Here is a 21197-nt window from a genome sequence, read left to right as displayed (position 1 = left end):
ACCTGAAGGGAGAGTCCTGCTCTGGAACCTGAAGGGAGAGCCCTGCTCTGGAACCTGAAGGGAGAGCCCTGCTCTGGAACCTGAAGGGAGAGCCCTGCTCTGGAACCTGAAGGGAGAGCCCTGCTCTGGAACCTGAAGGGAGAGCCCTGCTCTGGAACCTGAAGGGAGAGCCCTGCTCTGGAACCTGAAGGGAGAGTCCTGCTCTAGAACCTGAGGACCCGTGTCAAGTCTGTCTGCAGCAGTGTGGAGAAGGTAGTACATTCAGCAGTGTGGAGAAGGTAGTACGCTCGCGTGTGCAGCAGTGTGGAAAAGGTAGTACGCTCACATCTGCGTGTTCAGTAGTATGGAGAAGGTAGTGCACTCAGCAGTGTGGAGAAGGTAGTACGCTCGTGTGTGCAGCAGTGTGGAGACGGTAGTACGCTTGCGTGTGCAGCAGTGTGGAGAAGTTAGTACACTCAGCAGTGTGGAGAAGGTAGTACACTCAGCATTGTGGAGAAGGTAGTATGCTCACATCTGCGTGTGCAGCAGTGTGGAGACGGTAGTACGCTCGCGTGTTCAGCACTGTGGAGTAGGTAGTACGGGTCCAACCTAGTAGGAGCAGGGAAGTGGGCTTGCAAAGCGAAGGTTGCAAGTTTAATTCCCATGTAGGACATGGCTGTTGTATCCTTGAGCAAGGTACTTAACCATGCAGGTTAAGTACCTGCATGCTTCAGTATATATCCAGCTGTATAAATGGATACTATGTAAAAATGTGTGTGAGTGCGTGAGAGTGTGGGGGGACCGCATTCATAAAGCATTCTACAGTGCTGATCTTGGATCAGGTTTCCTCTGTCCATGTCCAATATTAATTAGGATCAGCACTTTCTGAACCCCCCACCCCTCCGGAGTTTGAGTTATGTTTGGATTTTAAATAATCAGTGCTGACGGTACGGGTTGGCCTGAGGAAACAGCAAATTGACATAAAAGCCCAGGAGAGGGAGGAGGGGCGGTGCTGGATTGGTGGAGGGGGGGTTTGGGAGCAGTCAGACCAAATATGGCAACAGACAGCACACTGCTGCCCCCCCGCCCTCCCAGTTCCTCTGGAAAACGTGGAGCTCCTCGCCAAGCATGCGATGGAAGGGTCGGCCTTTCGGGAATGTTGGAAGCGGCGTGGTAGCGGTCTGTCAGGCGTATGCCGTTACCCGTGTCTCCTGGAACTTCCAGCGTTATTCAGCCTCAGAAAAGAGCACTTCCTCTTTCTGTTTTTATCCTGTGCAGCTGTTTGGGCTGACACCCCTCCCAGCACACTGGCTCATATTCAGGCTTTGTCTTTTTTACTGTCCTGTGGAAGTACAGTCAGTATTACTGTTCTGCTATAATGCCATGTCATGTCATAAAATCAGTGACTCACTGATTTTAACCAATCATGGCTTTCTTTGATTGGTCCATTCAAGTTGGTTTCAAAGCTGACTTTTAGTTTGGCTGCTAATTGTAGCTTCACTCACCACAAAGACTTCATGAAGCATCCATAACTGCATCACTTCCTGTTTCCTGTTTGCCTTTGCCTTTCTCTGGATAATCTCCTGCTGTAGCATAGGCCTTGCTGTTTTCAGCCCAAAGCCCCTGCAGGAGCAGGGTGCCCCGCTGGCAGGAGCAGGGTGCCCCGCTGGCAGGAGTAGGGTGCCCTGCTGTGCTCTTGATCCGTCCAGTGTTTTTAACCACAGAGTTTACTGCTCATAACGCAGTCCCTCTTCCAAACCCATAACCAGCCTAATGCATAATTAATGCTCTGCTTAAGCAATCAAGCTGTTGGTTTGTGACATCATACTATAGCAATACTATTAATGGTATTTTGCTATTAATGGGCTGTAGATAGTGCAGTTAGTGCACTTTGTCCCAGTTCATACAATTTCCTCTTCAGTTGTAACACACTCTCTCCCTTCATCTAAAACCACTCCATTTTGCTTGGCTAATTGAGCATTTCTAATTATTGTTTTCTGTTCTGTGTGTCTTTTAGATGGACTTGAAGCTGCTTCTGCTATCAGCATTATTATTACTCATCTGTCAGAGCCGTGCCCAGCAAGGTAAGATGGTTTTCCGTCCGTTTACAGCAGTTCTGTTTGGACTTGCATCACAGAGCAGGCTTACTGAGTTAGCTGGATAACTGCGCTGAGTAAATCCCAGAACAGCTCTTCTTACTTCAGTCCATGTTCCAGATTCGGGAGGGCTCCCGGTTTTACTCAGTGCAGTTATCCAGCTAACTCCTCCTTTGAGATACAGGCCCCTGATTTTAGTGAAGTGTGTCTGTGTCCATGTCTCCTCTTGGCCCTGCAAGTGTGGACGTCGGAGGCCCTGGTCTGGTTTGGTGGGGGAGGGGCCATGTGGAGAATCTGAGCTGGGGGTATTGAGTGCCATTTCCTCAGGCTTGTGATGCTATCTCAGGTGTAATCTCTGCTCCTGTACGGAATGACAATAAACAGAGGCTTTGGAATGTTGAGCTGTAATTGAGCCCGCCCCTCAGGGGCAGCACCTGTCTGGACGGCCAATAGGATCCACTGAGACACATGCATCTGAGACTGCATTGCACAGTGAAGCTGTCACTCAGGGCATCTGTCTCCCCCTTTTTGTTCTCAGAGGGAAGTTACTGCATTAAAGCCAATGCTAAGTCCTGTGGAGAATGTATTCAGGTGGGAGAGAAGTGTGGGTGGTGCACGGACCCTGTAAGTACAGTCCCGATGTCCTAATATCTGCATGCGTACATACACACACATGCATGCAAAAACACATTGCACTCAGTGCACATACACAGCCACTACACGCTGTTCCAGTAGATAAGTCCTGGGTCTTAAACCGATCCTTTCCTGAAAACGAGAGTCCCTGGATACTTTAAGGTTCTGTGCGGCCTGACCCTTGTTTATTAATTTTTAATTTAGTTAGTCATGTTGGAGACAGGAAGTGAGGAGGGAGCAGATGCGTGTTCAGGCCCTTTTTTAAAGGCCAGTTAATTCTGGCTTTTACATCATTGATAAGTCAGCCTCCTGGAATCCTTAGCTAATCGTGTGAGAACCTGTCTGGCCTTATGGCCTGACAGAGAGCCCATAAAAGGGCACAGTGTGGGCTACCCGTGAGCTAATTACTGTTAGAGCACAGTGTGGTATCTGTGAGCTAATTGCTCTTAGAGCACAGTGGGCTATCCGTGAGCTAATTACTGTTAGAGCACAGTGTGGTATATGTGAGCTAATTACTGTTAGAGTACAGTGTGGTATCCGTGAGCTAATTGCTGTTAGAGCACAGTGTGGTATCCGTGAGCTAATTGCTGTTAGAGCACAGTGGGCTATCCGTGAGCTAATTACTGTTAGAGCACAGTGTGGTATCCGTGAGCTAATTGCTGTTAGAGCACAGTGGGCTATCCGTGAGCTAATTACTGTTAGAGCACAGTGTGGTATCCGTGAGCTAATTACTGTTAGAGCACAGTGTGCTATCCGTGAGCTAATTGCTGTTAGAGCACAGTGTGCTATCCGTGAGCTAATTGCTGTTAGAGCACAGTGTGCTATCCGTGAGCTAATTGCTGTTAGAGCACAGTGTGGTATCCGTGAGCTAATTGCTGTTAGAGCACAGTGTGCTATCCGTGAGCTAATTACTGTTAGAGCACAGTGTGCTATCCGTGAGCTCATTGCTGTTAGAGCACAGTGTGCTATCCCACTGTTTTTGCAGTTTGGTCCCCCCAGGCCCTGAGGGTGTCCGCTAACCCCTTACCCAACACCACATATTCCCAAACTTTCTGAGCAAAGGACCCACTTAACAAGCCAATCTATTTTCCATGAATTCAAATATTCAAATTTAAAATGAGTTAAAATATGGAATTAAAACCGTTAACATATCAAAGTGACTGCATGTACAATTGAACTAGCGCCATGTATGTACAGCTGAACTAATGCAGTGATAATGTCTTATTTGTTACACCCCCTGATAGTTTAAGGGGTGCTTTGAAAGCCCCCTAATTGGAGGGAAGTCTGCAGTGTGCAGTATAATTGTATCAGTTGAAGCTGCAAGAAGAGCATTACTGACAAGTAAAAAAATTAAAATGAATTTACTCAGAAGGTACTGTATACTTTGTCCCTTCTGTGTGGTTTTGTCCCAAAACGTCAAAAATGTTATCCTAGTCCTTTAAATTCCCGTTTATACAAAAAGCTAGTTTTACATGAAACGACTCCGTATTGAGCTTGTTGTTTGTGCTCTACTTTCTCCATTTTGCGGTTGTGGTGTTTAACCACTGCAGGAAGTGAGGCCTGGTGTTTTGTGTTTTGAACAGCGATGGAGTTGTACCTTCTGCTGCTGCAACAGGAACCTTGTTTACTGCTTGCTCGATGTAATGAGTGTTCATCCGCGATAAATGCAGGTTATTTTGTGCCCCAGGAGAAACAGCCTTGGTGATTAAAAGTTAAGACTCTGCTGGAACTGTTTGATTTAAAGCAAAGTGTTCGGTGGCATAGTAGATTACAGGACAGGTTCTAATGTATATGGTGTCATGCTAGCGTTGGACAGCAGGATTTAAAATAAAATGGATGATTCAGCAGATACAAGGCTGAAGAAGTGTTTTGGGTGCGGAACCTTAGTTTTTTCATCAGACTTACAGTAAAACATTAGCACACATGCCAATTCCCCTATTTCAACGGTTGTGGAAAATCAATAGCTTGATTTCAAGCACATCAATAGCTTTTGCACCATTGAACATCATCTGTTAACGGGAAAGAATGTCCTGCAATACAGCCACATTCTACCACTCCCCCAGGGGCATGTAAAGGTCTAAAAATTAGAATTGAATTTTAAACAATAAATGAAAACTGAACCGCAGCCATGATGGTGGTCACTTCTATTCCTGGTTCATCAGTTTGATTGGAGAAATAATAAATTCAGATGCAGTTAATTGATAAATAAGGATTTAAATAAGGAGTTTTCCAAATAATGAACTGAATTTCAGTGCACTGGCTGAGCCTAAATGGAAGTGACCCCCGACCCTGTTGCAGGATTTCCTGAAGCAGGGGGAGCCCACGTCTGCGCGGTGCGACGAGCTGGACTCCCTCAAGAAGAAGGGCTGCGCGGTGGACAGCATCGAGAACCCCCGTGGCAGCGTGACCGTAAACGTTAACAAAAACGTCACCAACCGCAAGGACAAGTCCGAGAAGGTCGAGCCTCATGACATCACCCAGATCCAACCTCAGAGGATCACTCTCAACCTCAGATCTGGTATATTACCCGCACCCCTCCCCCAACTCGCCGTGCCCTGTAGGAAAGCAATTTACTCCAGCTGCTAGTCTTCTCCCAGGGATGTCTAACTGCAGTCCTGGAAGGTTCAGCAGTTGAGCACTTATGCATGTAGCTGTTTGTCTGAAGACTCCACACACATTGTTTCCAAGGCCGGCTGCTGAATGAAAGTAAACAACAAAAATCTGCAGACACTTTGCCCTCCGAGACTGGAGAATGAGATTGCCTTTTCCTGGGCATAGGTATCGGCTTACTTGGTGATGTAGCCACTATTGTAAGAATTATTATCTTTTATTTTATTTTATTTTTTACACATGCTTGAAATGTGTTCTCTTTCTCTCCACCAGGTGAAGCGCAGGCCTTTGACCTGAAGTTCAAGAGGGCAGAAGACTACCCCATTGATCTATACTACCTCATGGACCTCTCCTACTCCATGAAGGACGATTTGGAGAATGTTAAAAACCTGGGAACGGATCTGATGAGAGAGATGAAAAAGATTACATCAGATTTCAGGATAGGTAAGGATTCCTGTGGAAGCCACCATAGACCATGATGTGGGTTATGAACCCACCAATCGCCTTTCCAGGGCAGTGCTTCCAATGTGACATCAGCTAACATCGGCTAAGATGGGCTAACATTGACTAACGTCGGCTAACGTGGGCTAACCTTCACTAATATGGGCTAACGTGGGCTAACATGGGCTAGCGTGGGCTAACATGGGCTAGCGTGGGCTAGCGTGGGCTAACGTGGGCCTCGCTTAACGCACATGCGCTTCCTCAGGCTTCGGGTCGTTTGTGGAGAAGACGGTCATGCCCTACATCAGCACCACCCCGGCCAAGCTGCTGAACCCCTGCACAGGGGACCAGAACTGCACCAGCCCCTTCAGCTACAAGAACGTGCTGAGGCTGACCAGCGACGGACAGCAGTTCAACAAGCTGGTCAGCCAGCAGCAGATCTCTGGGAACCTGGACTCCCCCGAGGGCGGCTTCGATGCCATCATGCAAGTGGCAGTGTGCGGGGTGGGTCCTGACTGAAAAACACCAGAAACAAAATGGCAGCCGGTATAGGGTAATGGTTAGGGAAGGGATACTGTAACTCAGGAGGATGGAGTTTGCATTGTTCTTGTTTTGCTTGATAATATGGTGTAGAATCAGGTTTTCATCTCTTTGTTTCCACTTCACACACTTCCACCCCCTAGACTTTAGCTGACTGAACTCTGAAACCAAACATACTGGGTGGTGTGAAGATCAATGAGGCAGTTTGTATGCATGTGACCGGCCTGTAGGGCTAGGTTGCCCATTAAAACTCTGTGGTAAGGGGGCTACTATGCCATCTTAGTACATAAACATCTCATTTAAAGGGACGGTACCTCAAAAATATATTGTCACAGGTTATGAAAAAAGCTTTAGTGGTTTAATGGTTGGAGAGCTGCTCTTGGATATTGAGCGGTTTCAGGTTCAGTTCCCAGGTGGAGAGCTGCCGTTGTACCCTTGCAGTCTCGCTTTTGTGCTTAACCAGAATTCCGCAGTAAAATCTCCTGCAGAATAATTTAGTTTTGGGCCACTTTTTTCTACTTCTCTGTACTGTAAGCCATGCTCTTGTAACGCAGTGTTGGCACTCTTGGTGTTTGTGAGAGATGGCTACCATTAGTCTTCTCGCTGGGTTTTTGCCCACCCAGTCATGGGCCAGCACCTGTTGTTAAATGGGATTGTCGTGCAAGCAGGGGTCTTCTCTGATTGGCTCTGGCTCCTGAACGGAAGCGTTTTCTCTCTGCTCCACCTCCACAGGAGCACATTGGCTGGAGGGACGTGACCCGCCTCCTGGTGTTCTCCACGGATGCCGGCTTCCACTTCGCTGGAGACGGCAAGCTGGGCGGCATCGTGCTGCCTAACGACGGGAAATGCCACCTGGAGAACGGCATGTACACCATGAGCCACTACTACGTATGTACCCAGCGCTTACACCACCCAGCATTTACACCACCGAGCACTTACTCCACCCAGCGTTTACACCATGAGCCACTACTACATATGTACCCAGCATTTACACCACCCAGCATTTACACCACCCAGCGCCTACACCACCCTGTGATTACACCACCCAGCGTTTACACCACCCAGCATTTACACCACCCAGCACTTACTCCACCCAGCGTTTACACCACCCAGCACTTACTCCACCCAGCGCTTACACCACCCAGCATTTACACCACCCAGCACTTACTCCACCCAGCGTTTTCACCATGAGCCACTACTACATATGTACCCAGCATTTACACCACCCAGCATTTACACCACCCAGCGCCTACACCACCCTGTGATTACACCACCCAGCGTTTACACCATCCAGCATTTACACCATGAGTCACTACTATGTATGTACCCAGTGTTTACTCCACCCAGCGCTAACACCACCCAGCGTTTACGCAACCCAGCGTTTACACCTCCCAGCATTTACACCACCCAGCGCGTACACAATGAGTCACTACTGCGTATGTACTCCATGAGTACCTGTTACATACATACTGAACACTTACGCAGGTATTATGTACATATTAAACATTTGCACAATGACTCACTACTATATACATACACAGCATTAACTCCAGTAGTTCCCATCCCTGTTCCTGGAGACCTCCTGTAGGTTTTCCTTTCAACCCTCAGTTGGCACACCATATTCCAGCTGAATTACTGAAAAAAGCTGTGAGGTGTTTAACCCTATTAACCCTAACCCTAACCCTAACCCTAACCCTCTTCTCCCATTTTTTAAATCAGGACTACCCTTCAATCGCCCATCTGGTTCAGAAGCTGAGTGACAACAACATTCAGACAATCTTTGCGGTCACCAACGATTTCCAGGCAGTTTACAAGGTAGGAGCTAAAATTCCACTGAATGCGCTGAGGGAAGTTTGAAATATAAGTGCACAGCGAGGCCAGTTTTATGTGTTGCTAATGATTTGATCTTGTGTGTGCGGACCTCCAGGAACTGAAGAATCTGATCCCGAAGTCTGCAGTGGGAACTCTTTCCTCCAACTCCAGCAACGTGATTAACCTGATCATTGAAGCCTACAATGTGAGTATGAAGCTGTCAAAAAGCACAGAATTACCTGCCAGGATGGAAATATCCCAGAAGACTTCTACCTTAATCAATCTGTTGGTGTCCTCCGCAAAGCCGATGTCTTATTACTTTATCTGTCAGACAAGCAACACAGATTCAGTGAGCCAGGTCTCTACACACGTGTGTAGATACAAAACATTTATACTGTGGTGCAGTCTCCCAGTGAACTGCATCTGTCTGTACAGATAGTTAGCCAGGTAAGCCAGGGTACCTGCTGGAATCCTTATCTCACTCCTTATCCTTACCTTACCGGTTTGGGGACCGGCTCTGGAGCAGTGGTCTCTAACCGGAATGTTCTATGAGCCACACCACTACCCTTGAATCAGATATAATCCTGGAATATTCTTTAAACCTGCTTACCCTGGTAACTAAGGACTTTTGGCAGTCGTCTTGAAAGCTTCATGCCAGTGTTTTATAGGGGCTGATTATGTTTTGTTTTGAATATTGGGGAGATCATAATAGATGATCCTGGGCCATTTATACATTGCTCTACATGGTTAGCAACACTCACAGCCTACTGTACAGATGTTATAGGCTCTTGAATTTGTGGAAAAGTGAGGTTGAATGCCCTTGGCCTGTGACATTGTGATATGGGTATGGGTGTGATATGGGTATGGGTGACATTGTGATATGGGTATGTGTGACATTGTGATATGGGTAAGGGTGATGTTGTGATATGGGTAAGGGTGACATTGTGATATGGGTATGGGTGACATTGTGATATGGGTAAGGGTGACGTTGTGATATGGGTAAGGGTGACATTGTGATATGGATATGGGTGACATTGTGATGGGTGACATTGTGATATGGGTATGGGTAAGGTTGTGATATGGGTATGGGTGACATTGTGATATGGGTATGGGTGACATTGTGATATGGGTAAGGTTGTGATATGGGTAAGGGTGACATTGTGATATGAGTAAGGGTGGCATTGTGATATGGGTAAGGGTGGCATTGTCATATGGATAAGGGTGACATTGTGATATGGGTGAGGGTGGCAGTGTGATATGGGTAAGGGTGTGATATGGGTATGGGTGGCATTGTGATATGGGTAAGGGTGGCATTGTGATATGGGTAAGGGTGGCATTGTGATATGGGTGAGGGTGGCATTGTGATATAGGTAAGGGTGGCATTGTGATATGGGTGAGGGTGGCATTGTGATATGGGTGAGGGTGGCATTGTGATATGTGTAAGGGTGGCATTGTGATATGAGTAAGGGTGGGAAATGCGAGTGTGGTAAACATGGTGTATATCCTGCCACAAAGTCACTCTAGATTTTCCAGCTAAAGGAATAAAATAAGTACATAGCCCTTGAGAGTAGGCTGGTGTTTGTCTTTCTGTAACGGTTGGAGAGTAATGGCATGGTGACATCGCTGGCTGGTTTGCCTTTCAGGCTTTGTCTTCAGAGGTGATCCTGGAGAACAGCAAGCTTCCAGAGGGGGTCTCCATGACGTACCAGTCCCACTGCAAGAACGGCGCCATCGGGGAGGGGGAGAGCGGCAGGAAGTGCTCCAACATCTCCATTGGAGACGAGGTGAGCAGCGAGATTCTCCTGCTGGGGCGCATGCGTGTGTGCGTGCGAGTATTCTTGTGTGTGTGTGTGTGTGTGTGTGTATATATGTATATGTGTGCCTGCATTGCTTGTCTGCGTGCATGTACAGTGAGCTTCATAATGTTTGGGACAAATAATATTCTTGATTTGTACTCCACAATTTTAGATTTGTAATCAAACAATTCACATGTGGTTAATGTGCACATTTTATTTAAAGGTATTTTTATACATGTTGGTTTCACAATGTAGAAATTACTGCACTTTTTATAATTAGTCCCAACTAGCCACCAAAATGAACAGCAACTGAAGATGGCTGCAGTACAGGCCTGGCATAGCATCACGAGAGAAGATACTGATCTCCTGGTGATGTCTGTGGGTCACAGACTTCAAGCAGTCATTGCATGCAAAGGATATGCAACAAAGTACTTAACATGACTACTTTCATTTACATAACATTAATATGTCCCAGACATTATGGTGCTCTGAAATGGGGGGGCTATGTATAACAAATTCAGCCATTTCTACATGGTAAAACCAAAGTGTTTAAAAATGCCCTTAAATAAAAGCTGAGAGCGTGCACTTTTTAACCACATGTGAATTATATGAATACAAATCTAAAACGGTGGAGTACAGAGCCAAATCAAGAGGAAAAGTAATTGTCCCAAACATTATGGAGCCCCATGATGATGATGCGCCTGCATGTGTTTGTCTCCAGTGTGCATGCCTGCACTTCAGTAAAATGCTGGTCCGTGTCTTGCAGGTGTCCTTCCACATCAGCGTCAAGGCAAACAAGTGTCCGCAGCACGGAAATTCTGAGGTCATCAAGATCAAACCACAGGGCTTCACCGAGGAGGTGGTGCTGGACCTGAGGTTCATCTGCGAGTGCGACTGTCACAGCAAGGGCCAGCCCAACAGCAAGTTCTGCAACAACGGCAATGGCACGTTCGAGTGTGGAGCCTGCAGGTGCGTCCTTTAAACTGTCCTCTGGAAAAGAGGTGATCCATCATTCAGTATCCAAATGTATGTGCTTCATGTTTTGATCAAATGTTGGATATGTCTCAAAGGTATCAGATTGGATTTGGATAGACATTTCCACGTTTTCTCCTGTGTTTTTTTAAATGTGTTGAATGCCCTTTCACATTGTAACCTCTAAGCCATTGTTGGTTTATTATTAATATTATGTCATTAGGCAAGGCCCACTCAGTCCCATTGTGACATCAGAGCCAGTACTGCTAAGGCAAGGCCCACTCAGTCCCATTGTGACATCAGAGCAAGTTTGCAGGGTATACTCAGTCCTATTGTGACATCAGAGCAAATTTGCAGGGTATGCTCAGTCCCATTGTGACATCAGCACCAGTTTGCAGGGTATGCTCAGTTCCATTGTGACATCAGCACCAGTTTTCAGGGTATGCTCAGTCCCATTGTGACATCAGAGCCAGTCTTGGTAAGGCGGACCCCGTTTTGCCTCAGGTGTAACCCAGGGCGGATCGGCAGAGAGTGTGAGTGCAGCACTGAGGACGTCAACAGCGACGACCTGGATGCCAACTGTCGCCGCGACAACGGCACGGACATCTGCAGCAACAACGGCGACTGCATCTGTGGGGCGTGCGAGTGCAAGAAGAGGGAACACGCAGAGGAGCGCTACAGCGGGAAGTTCTGCGAGTGCGACAACTTCAACTGCGACCGCTCCGACAACAAGCTGTGCGGCGGTGAGTCCCGCCTCTGCGCGCGGGAAGGGGCTTGCCTTTATTTGCACAGTGTGAGGTCATTGAAGTCCAAGTTTGCCTTGTTTTTTGTGGGGTGAAGTTGCTGGATGATTGACTTGTTAACTTTGTATGATTTTAAAGTGACTGGTTCAGTTTGCATGATTTCGCTCACTGAGTGTTTTGGTTTAAGTTTTGAAGTTGTTGAATGTTTGACTTGTTTGTGTATGACTCGTTTGAGTGGTGAGGTTGAATGTTTGACTCATTGGTGTTGTGTGGTGTCTGTGTATGACTGGTTTGAGTTTGTGTCTCCCTGGCGCCCCCTGCAGGACACGGCATCTGTGAGTGCCGAGTGTGCGTGTGCAACGCCAACTACACGGGCAGCGCCTGTGACTGCTCCCTGGACACCTCCACCTGCCTGGCCTCCAACAAGCAGATCTGCAACGGGCGGGGCACCTGCGAGTGCGGCACCTGCAAGTGCACTGACCCCAAGTTCCAGGGGCCCACCTGCGAGATCTGCCCCACCTGCCCCAGCGTCTGCACCCAGCACAAGTGAGTCTGTGTCTCTGTGGGGCCTCTCCCCGTGCCCCAGACCTGCAGAGTCTGTTCCCCGTGTCCCAGACCTGCAGAGTCTGTTCCCCCATGCCCCAGACCTGCAGAGTCTGTTCCCCTATGCCCCAGACCTGCAGAGTCTGTCCCCCGTGCCCCAGACCTGCAGAGTCTGTCCCCGTGCCCCAGACCTACAGGCAGATCCCAACCCTGCTCCTCGCCCACAGGGAGTGTGTCCAGTGCCGGGCCTTTGGGACGGGGGAGAAGAAGGACACCTGTGAGCAGGAGTGTAGCGACTTCAAGCTGATCAAGGTTTCGGACCAGTCCAAACTCCCCCAGCCTGTGCAGAGCTTCCCCCTGGTGCACTGCAAGGAGCGAGACACCAACGACTGCTGGTTCTACTACACCTACGCCGTCAACAACAACACGGAGAAGGAGGTCCATGTGGCCGAAAAGCTTGGTAGGGTTGCGTGTTCTGGGTTAGGACATCATGAACATCATGACATGAGAAGTTGAGATGTTTACCAGGGTTGTGTATTCTGGGGAGGGAAAGTCATTGAGAACATAGCGGGTGGAATATCTCAATAGTGGTGCATTCTGGGAAAAGAAAGGCTGCTTTCATTATTAGTCGGGGAAATCCTGCTTTTTCAGAAGTGCTGGGATGGGGATCCTAGTTGGCAGCTCCTGACTCATGAGTGCAGTGTCTTGTCTTCAGAATGCGGTGTATGGGGCGTGGTTTATCTGCATTTAGCGTGATGTCTCGCTGTTTCCCCTGGCGACAGAGTGCCCGGCCGGCCCCGACATCATCCCCATTGTGGCGGGCGTGGTGGCGGGAATCGTGCTGATCGGCCTTGCGCTGCTGCTCATCTGGAAGCTGCTCACCATCATCCATGACCGCCGGGAGTTCGCCAAGTTCGAAAAGGAGAAGATGAACGCAAAGTGGGACACGGTAAGAGCCCCAGACCAGCGGTACAGGCGAGAAGCACAGTGAAATGTTTTGGGGAGGGAGGGGAGTTTCAGCCCTCTGAACACATCACAGTGATTTTTGCATCGATTTGTGTCCCTGGGGCTGCTTGTCTTACCTCAGGGATCTCAAATTCCAGCTGTTTCCTTTCATTCAGAAGTAAGGTGTGTGGGGCTCTAGCCAGTCAGGGACTTAAACTGGTCCCTGGGTTTACAGCTGTTCTATTTCTGTGATTTCTAACCCCAATCCTAACCATGGCTTTCAGTTGCCAGTAGTGATTGTGACATCAGCATTAGAATGTTCAGTTAAGAACATTCTAATCACATTGTGACCTCACATCTGAAAGGTTATATATAGAAGTGAAAAGCAGGCTGCTGGTGTGTGATGATTGGTGGATTGGTGAGGTGTTCTAATAGGCCTGCATCAGCCAGTTCACTAGGTAGTGTGAGTGATCTCCCGCATTTCTGTGTGGTGGAGTCCAGCCCCTCTTTCTATCGCCTGTGAGCGGGGTGGCTTGCTGAGTTAGCGTTGCCATGGGTGAATCTTCAATGCAGGGCACCGAGTGGGTTACTATCGGTTATGAACAAAGTGAATAATCCTGACCGGCCAGACACATCATTCTTGATGGAGTGAATGAGGTAAAATTCTAATCATCTCCAGACCTTCTTGTCACTCCTAGCTCACTAGCGGTATGACTGAAAGTGACAGGGTGTCAGGCTCCTCACCATTGCTGGGAACCATTTAAAATTGGCATCGCGCCCTTATGATGGTAACTAACAACAGCACACAAAACAAAGTGAACCATGCTCATATATGGCTGCATTTTTAAATAAAGGCCCCTGACACCTCATTTTCTGGGAGTGGACTCAAAATCCAGTATGTCAGCAGTGAGCATGGCCCCCTACTGTTCAGGCCCCAGTATTGCATGACCATAATAGGAACTAGGTCCCTGGAGCTTGGAGAGGGTGGGGCTGGAGCAGGAGCTGTGTGTGTGTGTGTCTGTGTCTGTGTCTGTGTCAGGATTATTCAGTTTCCTGATTTCTCACAGACATGCCTGTATGGAAACTCTGACTGGCCAGGGCTGGGTTCTGCAGTTTCAGGATCCCCCCCATTGGTCACAGTGCTGGAACCAGATCACTGGATCATAGTTCACAGAAAAACCGTGTGTGTGTGTGTCTGTGTGTGTGTGTCTGTGTGTGTGTCTGTGTGTGCGTGTGTGCGTGTGTGTTTCCTGTTTCTGGCTTTATTCTCACCTCGTGAGGCTCGGGGTGATATCCGCTGCGTTGGGCTCCGCCCTGCTCAGTTTGCCATAGCAACTAAAGGTTCGGGTGTGGTTGTGAGGGACCCTCTTCCCAGAGGGCTGTTTGCATAATTGCCTTTAGTGTCTCCCAGAGAGGGAGGGATTCAGTCCGTGGGATTTACTTTGTCTCCTTGGAAATGAGCAGCATCTGCACTTAACGTGCATGAATACTGTGGTGTGTGGGCCCGGAGGAGTGTTAAGGCCACGGCGTGTCTCCAGTGTTAATACGGACGATGGGTTTCAGACAAACAGCCCCTAACTTAGTTCTGCTTCCTTTGCAGGGCGAGAACCCCATTTACAAAAGCGCGGTGACGACTGTGGTGAACCCCAAATACGAGGGCAAATGATGCAGCAGCAGCGGCACAACACTGCATTACAGCACTGTATGCAAGGGTGGGGGGGTATGGGATTATGAATTATGGTGGTGTTGAGTCTGGTGGGTTAGTGGGGGTGCAATTTGAGGGAGGGGTGGGTTTTTTTACTTTCACTTTCATCAGTTTTTTTTTATAGTCACAATGAAATAGCAGTGCGACTGGCCACTTTTTAAGTTTTACTAACAGTAGTTTTGCTCCTCTATGCATTTTTTGATAAATGTGTACTGTATGTATAAACTTGGATTTTACTTTTACTTTTCGTTTTTTTTTTTTTTCATTTTTCTTTTTTTAAATTTTTTAAATAAATATTTCAGTTGAAAATTTTGCCACTGGACTGGCAAGATTAGTGAGGTTGAACTCGTACTTTCTGCATGAGACCCATGTAGAGAGTGAGAGTCATTCTTCTTTTTTCTTTTCATTTTTGAGCTGTTTTATCAGAGCTCAGCAAGACCTGGGAGTAGATGTTAAAATGGTTTTACGTAGTGATAGCTGGTGCTTTGTATTGGCGTTGTTGTGTGTACAGCAAGTTGTTAATGGATTGTGTTCTGTGACAAGGCAGGAAGTGAAGACATGGTCTCTTGGGTTAGGGTTAGAGTTTCTTTTGTCCTTTGTTGTGTGAGTAAAACAATCAATGAAAGTCGGGACAGATATGGAGGTGACTCCTATCTTTGTGAGAGAAAGTCATTAGAAATAGAATAGAAATAGAATAGAAATGCCTGATTTCTGTTATTTTTCTAATGTTTAATTGTAAGGCCGTAATGGAGGCTAGCACTGAAGGTCCAAGGAGCTGAATTTCTAAGAACTCAGGTTTCTCACTATTGTTAAACATTGCCAAAAAATAACCACTTTGTGAGACAAAATAGGCTCGTTTTAATTTTAGTGTGTCATATTAGCCATGGTAAGTGAACTTCAAAGGATCTCAGAATATTTCCTGAGTCCCTTGTTAGAGATTTGTTTTGTTTTGTTTTGTTTTTTTGTCCTCTAATGTTTCTGTCACCTTGCTGTTTTCCAGTCAGGGTTTCTTCCGTGTGAAAGCTGAACTCATTCATGCCACCTTTTCCTGTTTTCAGACACCCGCTAAGGGAAGGCATTAGTCTTCAGACCGTCTTGCTGCACGTGTCACTGTCTTTTTTTAAAGTGCCTTTTTATTTCAGCCTTCTGTTCACTTTTTTGCTAAACTGTTTCTGAAATTTATTTATTAAATAAATTCCAAAAATGACACAGTACGTTGTTTTTGTGAATGTGTTTGTAGTGTTATTTTGAATATTTTTTTGCGTGAGTTTGGATGTGAAAGAAATATAGAATTTTTAAACCCGTCAGACATTCTGGTAATTAAAACATCAACTCAAAAGTCAGAGAGAGAGAGAGAGAGAGATTTTTTCTTTTCACACAGCTGTTGATAAATGTTAATTATGAAAAATGTATCTTACAGATTCAAAATGAATGAAAATGCATCCCCAATCAATGTTTCTATAGACTGGAATCACACCTCTGGCACAGAGTGGGAACTGGTGGAAACCATAAAAAAATGTGACCAAGCCTATGCATATGAATTTCATACATGCAAACATATTTCCAATGAAATTATTCTGCCTATCTGTAGGAGAGGTCACTGCTTGTCAATCAGAATGTGATTGTCCAGTCGTCGCCTGTCTCTCGTCTCTCTTTACCCAAGATTAAGTCCCCCCCCTCTAGAGTGAGTTCCTGCTCATTAATAACCTTATCAGCTCACCTCAGTTTGGCTTGTGTCTTAATCTGAGAGACAAAGGCCCATCTCTAGCTGCCCCCATCATTTTCCACCTAGTTAATTTGAATAAACCAGAAAGTCCCTCTAACTTACAGCATCCTGTTTTTCTTACATGCAACGAATGAGACGCTTGCTCTTGGCATGTGTCTCTGTGAATTTAGTCGTGCTGTTTGTGACCGGCAGTGTGCTGCACTGTTTCCTTGAAGTAAAGTGTGTGAGAGAGAGAGAGAGAGAGAGAGATGTATGTGGGTTTTCTCTCAAATTCTGTTCATTTTTTTAAATTTTATCAGCTAGACAGCGCACCTAAAATTCCCCTTCAGCATGAGACTGGAATCTGTTACCTTTAGAACACACTCCTGCTTTCTCTTCTCCTAAACTTTAAAACTTCACCGTCTCTGTTTAGCCGGTATGCACTGGCCTGTAATTGTGTTTGTGTTCACGTTTCAAAAGCACAGGACCTGTGAATACACTTCAGCTGTTATGATTTGTACAGCATCACTGTGACCTTGCATCTTTACCATGGTTTCTACAATCTTGATTTTATTTAATAGATTATCTCAGATCAAATGCAGTACCCAAATTGACTGTTAGACCAATCTCACCTCTGTTTTTTTGCCTTCACACTTAAGTATAAATATTTTGTCTATTAATGTCATAGTCTGTGGAAGACTGTAGTTCCCTAAAGAGGGACATTTGTCTCACATCAGTTATTGGACTCTGCAATACCAAATATCAGAAAGCATGTGGGTGGCGCAATACCCCATAAATACACTAGGTGGCATTGATCCACATGGTCACGTGACTCAGTGCAGTGTTCTTATAGCAGGGCTGTGTGACTCACTGCACGTTCTGAATGTCCTGTATCTTTGTCTGCTTATGGAAGCACAATATGGAGATCAGAGCTGTCTGTGCATGCGGTTTCATTGCAGGTTACCCTTGTGACAACAACAACTGTGAGTATGCGAACAACTGTGAAAAAAGGAGTGTGCCGCTAATGCGAATTCCGGTCTCCTTAATTTGGTTTTATGGCATACAGACACCCACACACACACAGTATGGGACAGAATATCATCCATTCCAGTAAACCCAAAAGCAAGTAAATGGGTGAAATTGTCATCATGTATATATGGTCACTAGTTCTAATGGTTTGATCCAAATTATCCAGGCTGAATGCTGCATTTTATACTCCTCCCTCCATGGAGCTCAAGTAGTATTAGTATGATGATGGAAATTAACTGCATTTCACTGAGAGGACTCTCATATGAGGTGATGGCACAGCAGTGAGTGCCCGATGAAGCGGCCATTTTGTGCAATGCAGTGGTGCTCGGTCTGAATGTCATTAGTGTGCAGAGCTAGCAGGGAGAGACATGCATAATATACAGTGAGCTCCATAACATCTGGGGAAAAATACATTTTTCCTTGATTTTGGTCTGTACTCCACAATTTTAAATTTGTAATCAAATTATTCACATTTGCTTAAAGTGCATTTTCTCAGCTTTTATTTAAGGCGATTTATACACTTTGGATTGACCATGTAGAAATTACGCCACTTTTTATACATAAAAAGTGCTGAAATTTGTACATGGTGAAACTAAAATGTATAAAAATACCCTTAAATAAAATGTGCACTTTAACCACATGTCAATTGTTTAATTACAAATCTTCAATTGTGGAGTACAGAGCCAAATGAAGAAAAAAAAGTCTTTGTCCCAAACATTATGAAGCTCACTGTATCTTTAACATTGTGTAACCCCAGCCCTGGAGAGCCGGCTGGTCTGCTGGTTTTCATTGTTACTCAAAAATTACCTTCTTATGTAACCTTATGGTTCATATAAACAGCTGATATACGTGTGCCAATCACAACAGCCTCCACTGCTGTATTCAATGTGCTGCACAGTAATGAGAGATTCTCTGTGCCATCTCCGAGGCCAAGAGGACACACTGCACACGGCGGTGTGAGTGACAGGCCCCAGTGGTGTGAGTGACAGGGCCCAGTGGTGTGAGTGACAGGGCCCAGTGGTGTGAGGCGGTGTGAGTGACAGGCCCCAGTGGTGTGAGTGACAGGGCCCAGTGGTGTGAGTGACAGGGCCCAGTGGTGTGAGGCGGTGTGAGTGACAGGCCCCAGTGGTGTGAGTGACAGGGCCCAGTGGTGTGAGTCGGTGTGAGTGACAGGCCCCAGTGGTGTGAGTGACAGGGCCCAGTGGTGTGAGTGACAGGGCCCAGTGGTGTGAGTGACAGGGCCCAGTGGTGTGAGGCGGTGTGAGTGACAGGCCCCAGTGGTGTGAGTGACAGGGCCCAGTGGTGTGAGTCGGTGTGAGTGACAGGCCCCAGTGGTGTGAGTGACAGGGCCCAGTGGTGTGAGGCGGTGTGAGTGACAGGCCCCAGTGGTGTGAGTGACAGAGCCCAGTGGTGTGAGTGACAGGCCCCAGTGGTGTGAGTGACAGGGCCCAGTGGTGTGAGGCGGTTTGAGTGACAGGCCCCAGTTGTGTCCGGCGGTGTGAGTGACAGGCCCCAGTGGTGTGAGGCGGTGTGAGTGACAGGCCCCAGTGGTGTGAGGCGGTGTGAGTGACAGGCCCCAGTGGTGTGAGGTGGTTTGAGTGACAGGCCCCAGTGGTGTGAGGTGGTTTGAGTGACAGGCCCCAGTGGTGTGAGGCGGTGTGAGTGACAGGCCCCGGTGGTGTGAGTGACAGGTCCCAGTGGTGTGAGGCGGTTTGAGTGACAGGCCCCAGTGGTGTGAGTGACAGGCCCCAGCGGTGTGAGGCGGTTTGATTGACAGGCCCCGGTGGTGTGAGGCGGTTTGATTGACAGGCCCCAGTGGTGTGAGGTGGTGTGAGTGACAGGGCCCAGTGGTGTGAGTGACAGGCCCCAGTGGTGTGAGGCGGTTTGATTGACAGGCCCCAGTGGTGTGAGGTGGTGTGAGTGACAGGCTCCAGTGGTGTGAGGCGGTTTGATTGACAGGCCCTGGCTGAAAGGGGAAATGGAGGTTGGTGCTCTCCCACGCAGCCCTGCTCTGTGACGATGCACATTCTCATTCTGCGACATCACTGCCAAGCTGCAGCTCTGGCACCACACACTGTCAGGCAGGGAGCGAGGGAGGGAGGGGGGGGAGAGAGTGAGAGAGAGGGGAGAGAGGAGGGAGAGAGAGGGGGGAGAGGAGGGAGAGAGAGGGGGGAGAGGGGAGAGTGAGAGAGAGTGAGAGAGAGGGTGAGGGAGAGAGAGGGGGGAGAGGAGAGAAGAGGAGAGATGAGAACATAACATAACATAATGACGAGAACAGGTCATTCAGCCCAACAATGCTCGCCATTTTCTTACCTAAATTGTACCTAGTGCTCTGATTACCTGTAGGATAGTGTCTGTATCACAGAACAATGCAGTTAAACTCAGGGCCCTGGCAACAGAGAGAGGGGGGGGAGGGAGAGAGGGAAGGGAGAGGGGGGGAGGGAGGGAGAGAGGGAAGGGAGAGGGGGGGGAGGGAGAGAGGGGGGGAGGGAGAGAGGGAGAGAGGGAGGGAAGGGAGAGGGGGGGAGGGAGTAAGGGAAGGAGGGGGGGAGGGGGGAGGGAGAAAGGGAGGGAAAAAGGGGGAAAACCCTGAGAGTGGTGATGCAGAAGAGGGAGGAAGGAAACATATCGCACACACATGCACACGCACACTTACACACACGCGCACACACGCATACGGACACGCACACGTACGCGCACACACGCATACAGACACACACGCACACAATACACGCACACACGCACACACACGCGCATGTGCACGCACGCACGCACACACACACATGCTCACACGCACAGACACACGCACACGCACACACAGAGGAACACCCAAAATGAAAGAACAGAGGGCAGCTCCATGTGCAGACCAGGGGAGGGTGCTAAGGAGTGACTTGTGAGGGTCTGTCTGCACCTGATCCTGAGCTTCCAGCGTGCAACACTCTTTCTATCCCCCAGGGAAACGTGAGCAGCACAGTCTGTCCTCCGTACCACTGTCACTCTTTAACAGGTAGCATATCATCACACTGCCATTATCACAGCACACATACATGCAAGCATACACGCTCATGCACACACCCTGCTATATGGGAATATGCATAACGTATAATGCACTCATGTATACATACATGCACAGGTGAATGACTTGTCTGAAATTGCCCATTCTTACTGAGGGCGACTTACAGTGCCAGACACATAAATGTACTCACCTGGTCATATGAAGAATAGTGCATGACCTGGCTAAGGTCCCCAAACCAGCGAGTCCTGAGAGTAGCGCTGGACTCCTGTGGGACGTGCTTATCCAGGGCAGGAGGGGGGTTAGGGTGGGACGCTGTGACAGGAGAACACTGGAGGCTGGGTGTGAGCTCAGCGCTCCTCTCTGTGCAGGCTGGGTGTGAGCTCAGCGCTCTCTGTGCAGGCTGGGTGTGCGCTCAGCGCTCTCTGTGCAGGCTGGGTGTGAGCTCAGCGCTCTCTGTGCAGGCTGGGTGTGCGCTCAGCGCTCAGCGCTCTCTGTGCAGGCTGGGTGTGCGCTCAGCACTCAGCGCTCTCTGTGCAGGCTGGGTGTGAGCTCAGCGCTCTCTGTGCAGGCTGGGTGTGCGCTCAACGCTCAGCGCTCTCTGTGCAGGCTGGGTGTGAGCTCAGCGCTCTCTG

General features: G+C 48.0%; 1 protein-coding gene across 3 annotated transcripts in view; it reads left to right on the top strand.

Moving 5' to 3' along the window:
- The window catches only part of LOC118233794 (integrin beta-1-like), a 32765-nt gene extending 16741 nt beyond the window's left edge, over positions 1-16024 (top strand). For 2 of the 3 annotated variants that reach the window (XM_035429747.1, XM_035429749.1), the window contains exons 2-16: positions 1997-2063; positions 2614-2699; positions 5007-5226; positions 5592-5762; positions 6025-6263; positions 7032-7187; positions 8019-8114; positions 8227-8316; positions 9755-9895; positions 10674-10876; positions 11384-11622; positions 11946-12168; positions 12393-12625; positions 12948-13114; positions 14711-16024. In XM_035429747.1, coding sequence (XP_035285638.1) covers positions 1997-2063; positions 2614-2699; positions 5007-5226; positions 5592-5762; positions 6025-6263; positions 7032-7187; positions 8019-8114; positions 8227-8316; positions 9755-9895; positions 10674-10876; positions 11384-11622; positions 11946-12168; positions 12393-12625; positions 12948-13114; positions 14711-14776 — 2397 coding nt within the window. In that variant the 3' untranslated portion in view covers positions 14777-16024. Of the gene's footprint in view, positions 1-91; positions 253-1996; positions 2064-2613; positions 2700-5006; positions 5227-5591; positions 5763-6024; positions 6264-7031; positions 7188-8018; positions 8115-8226; positions 8317-9754; positions 9896-10673; positions 10877-11383; positions 11623-11945; positions 12169-12392; positions 12626-12947; positions 13115-14710 lie in introns of those variants that run through there. The other variant, XM_035429750.1, reaches the window with a different exon arrangement.
- Positions 16025-21197: the final 5173 nt, after the last annotated feature.

This window comes from Anguilla anguilla, chromosome 8 (assembly GCF_013347855.1).
Source record: "Anguilla anguilla isolate fAngAng1 chromosome 8, fAngAng1.pri, whole genome shotgun sequence".
In the NCBI taxonomy this organism is placed as follows: Eukaryota; Metazoa; Chordata; class Actinopteri; order Anguilliformes; family Anguillidae; genus Anguilla; species Anguilla anguilla.
Note: the sequence above shows the minus strand (reverse complement) of the source record. Positions and strands in the feature narration are given on the sequence as shown.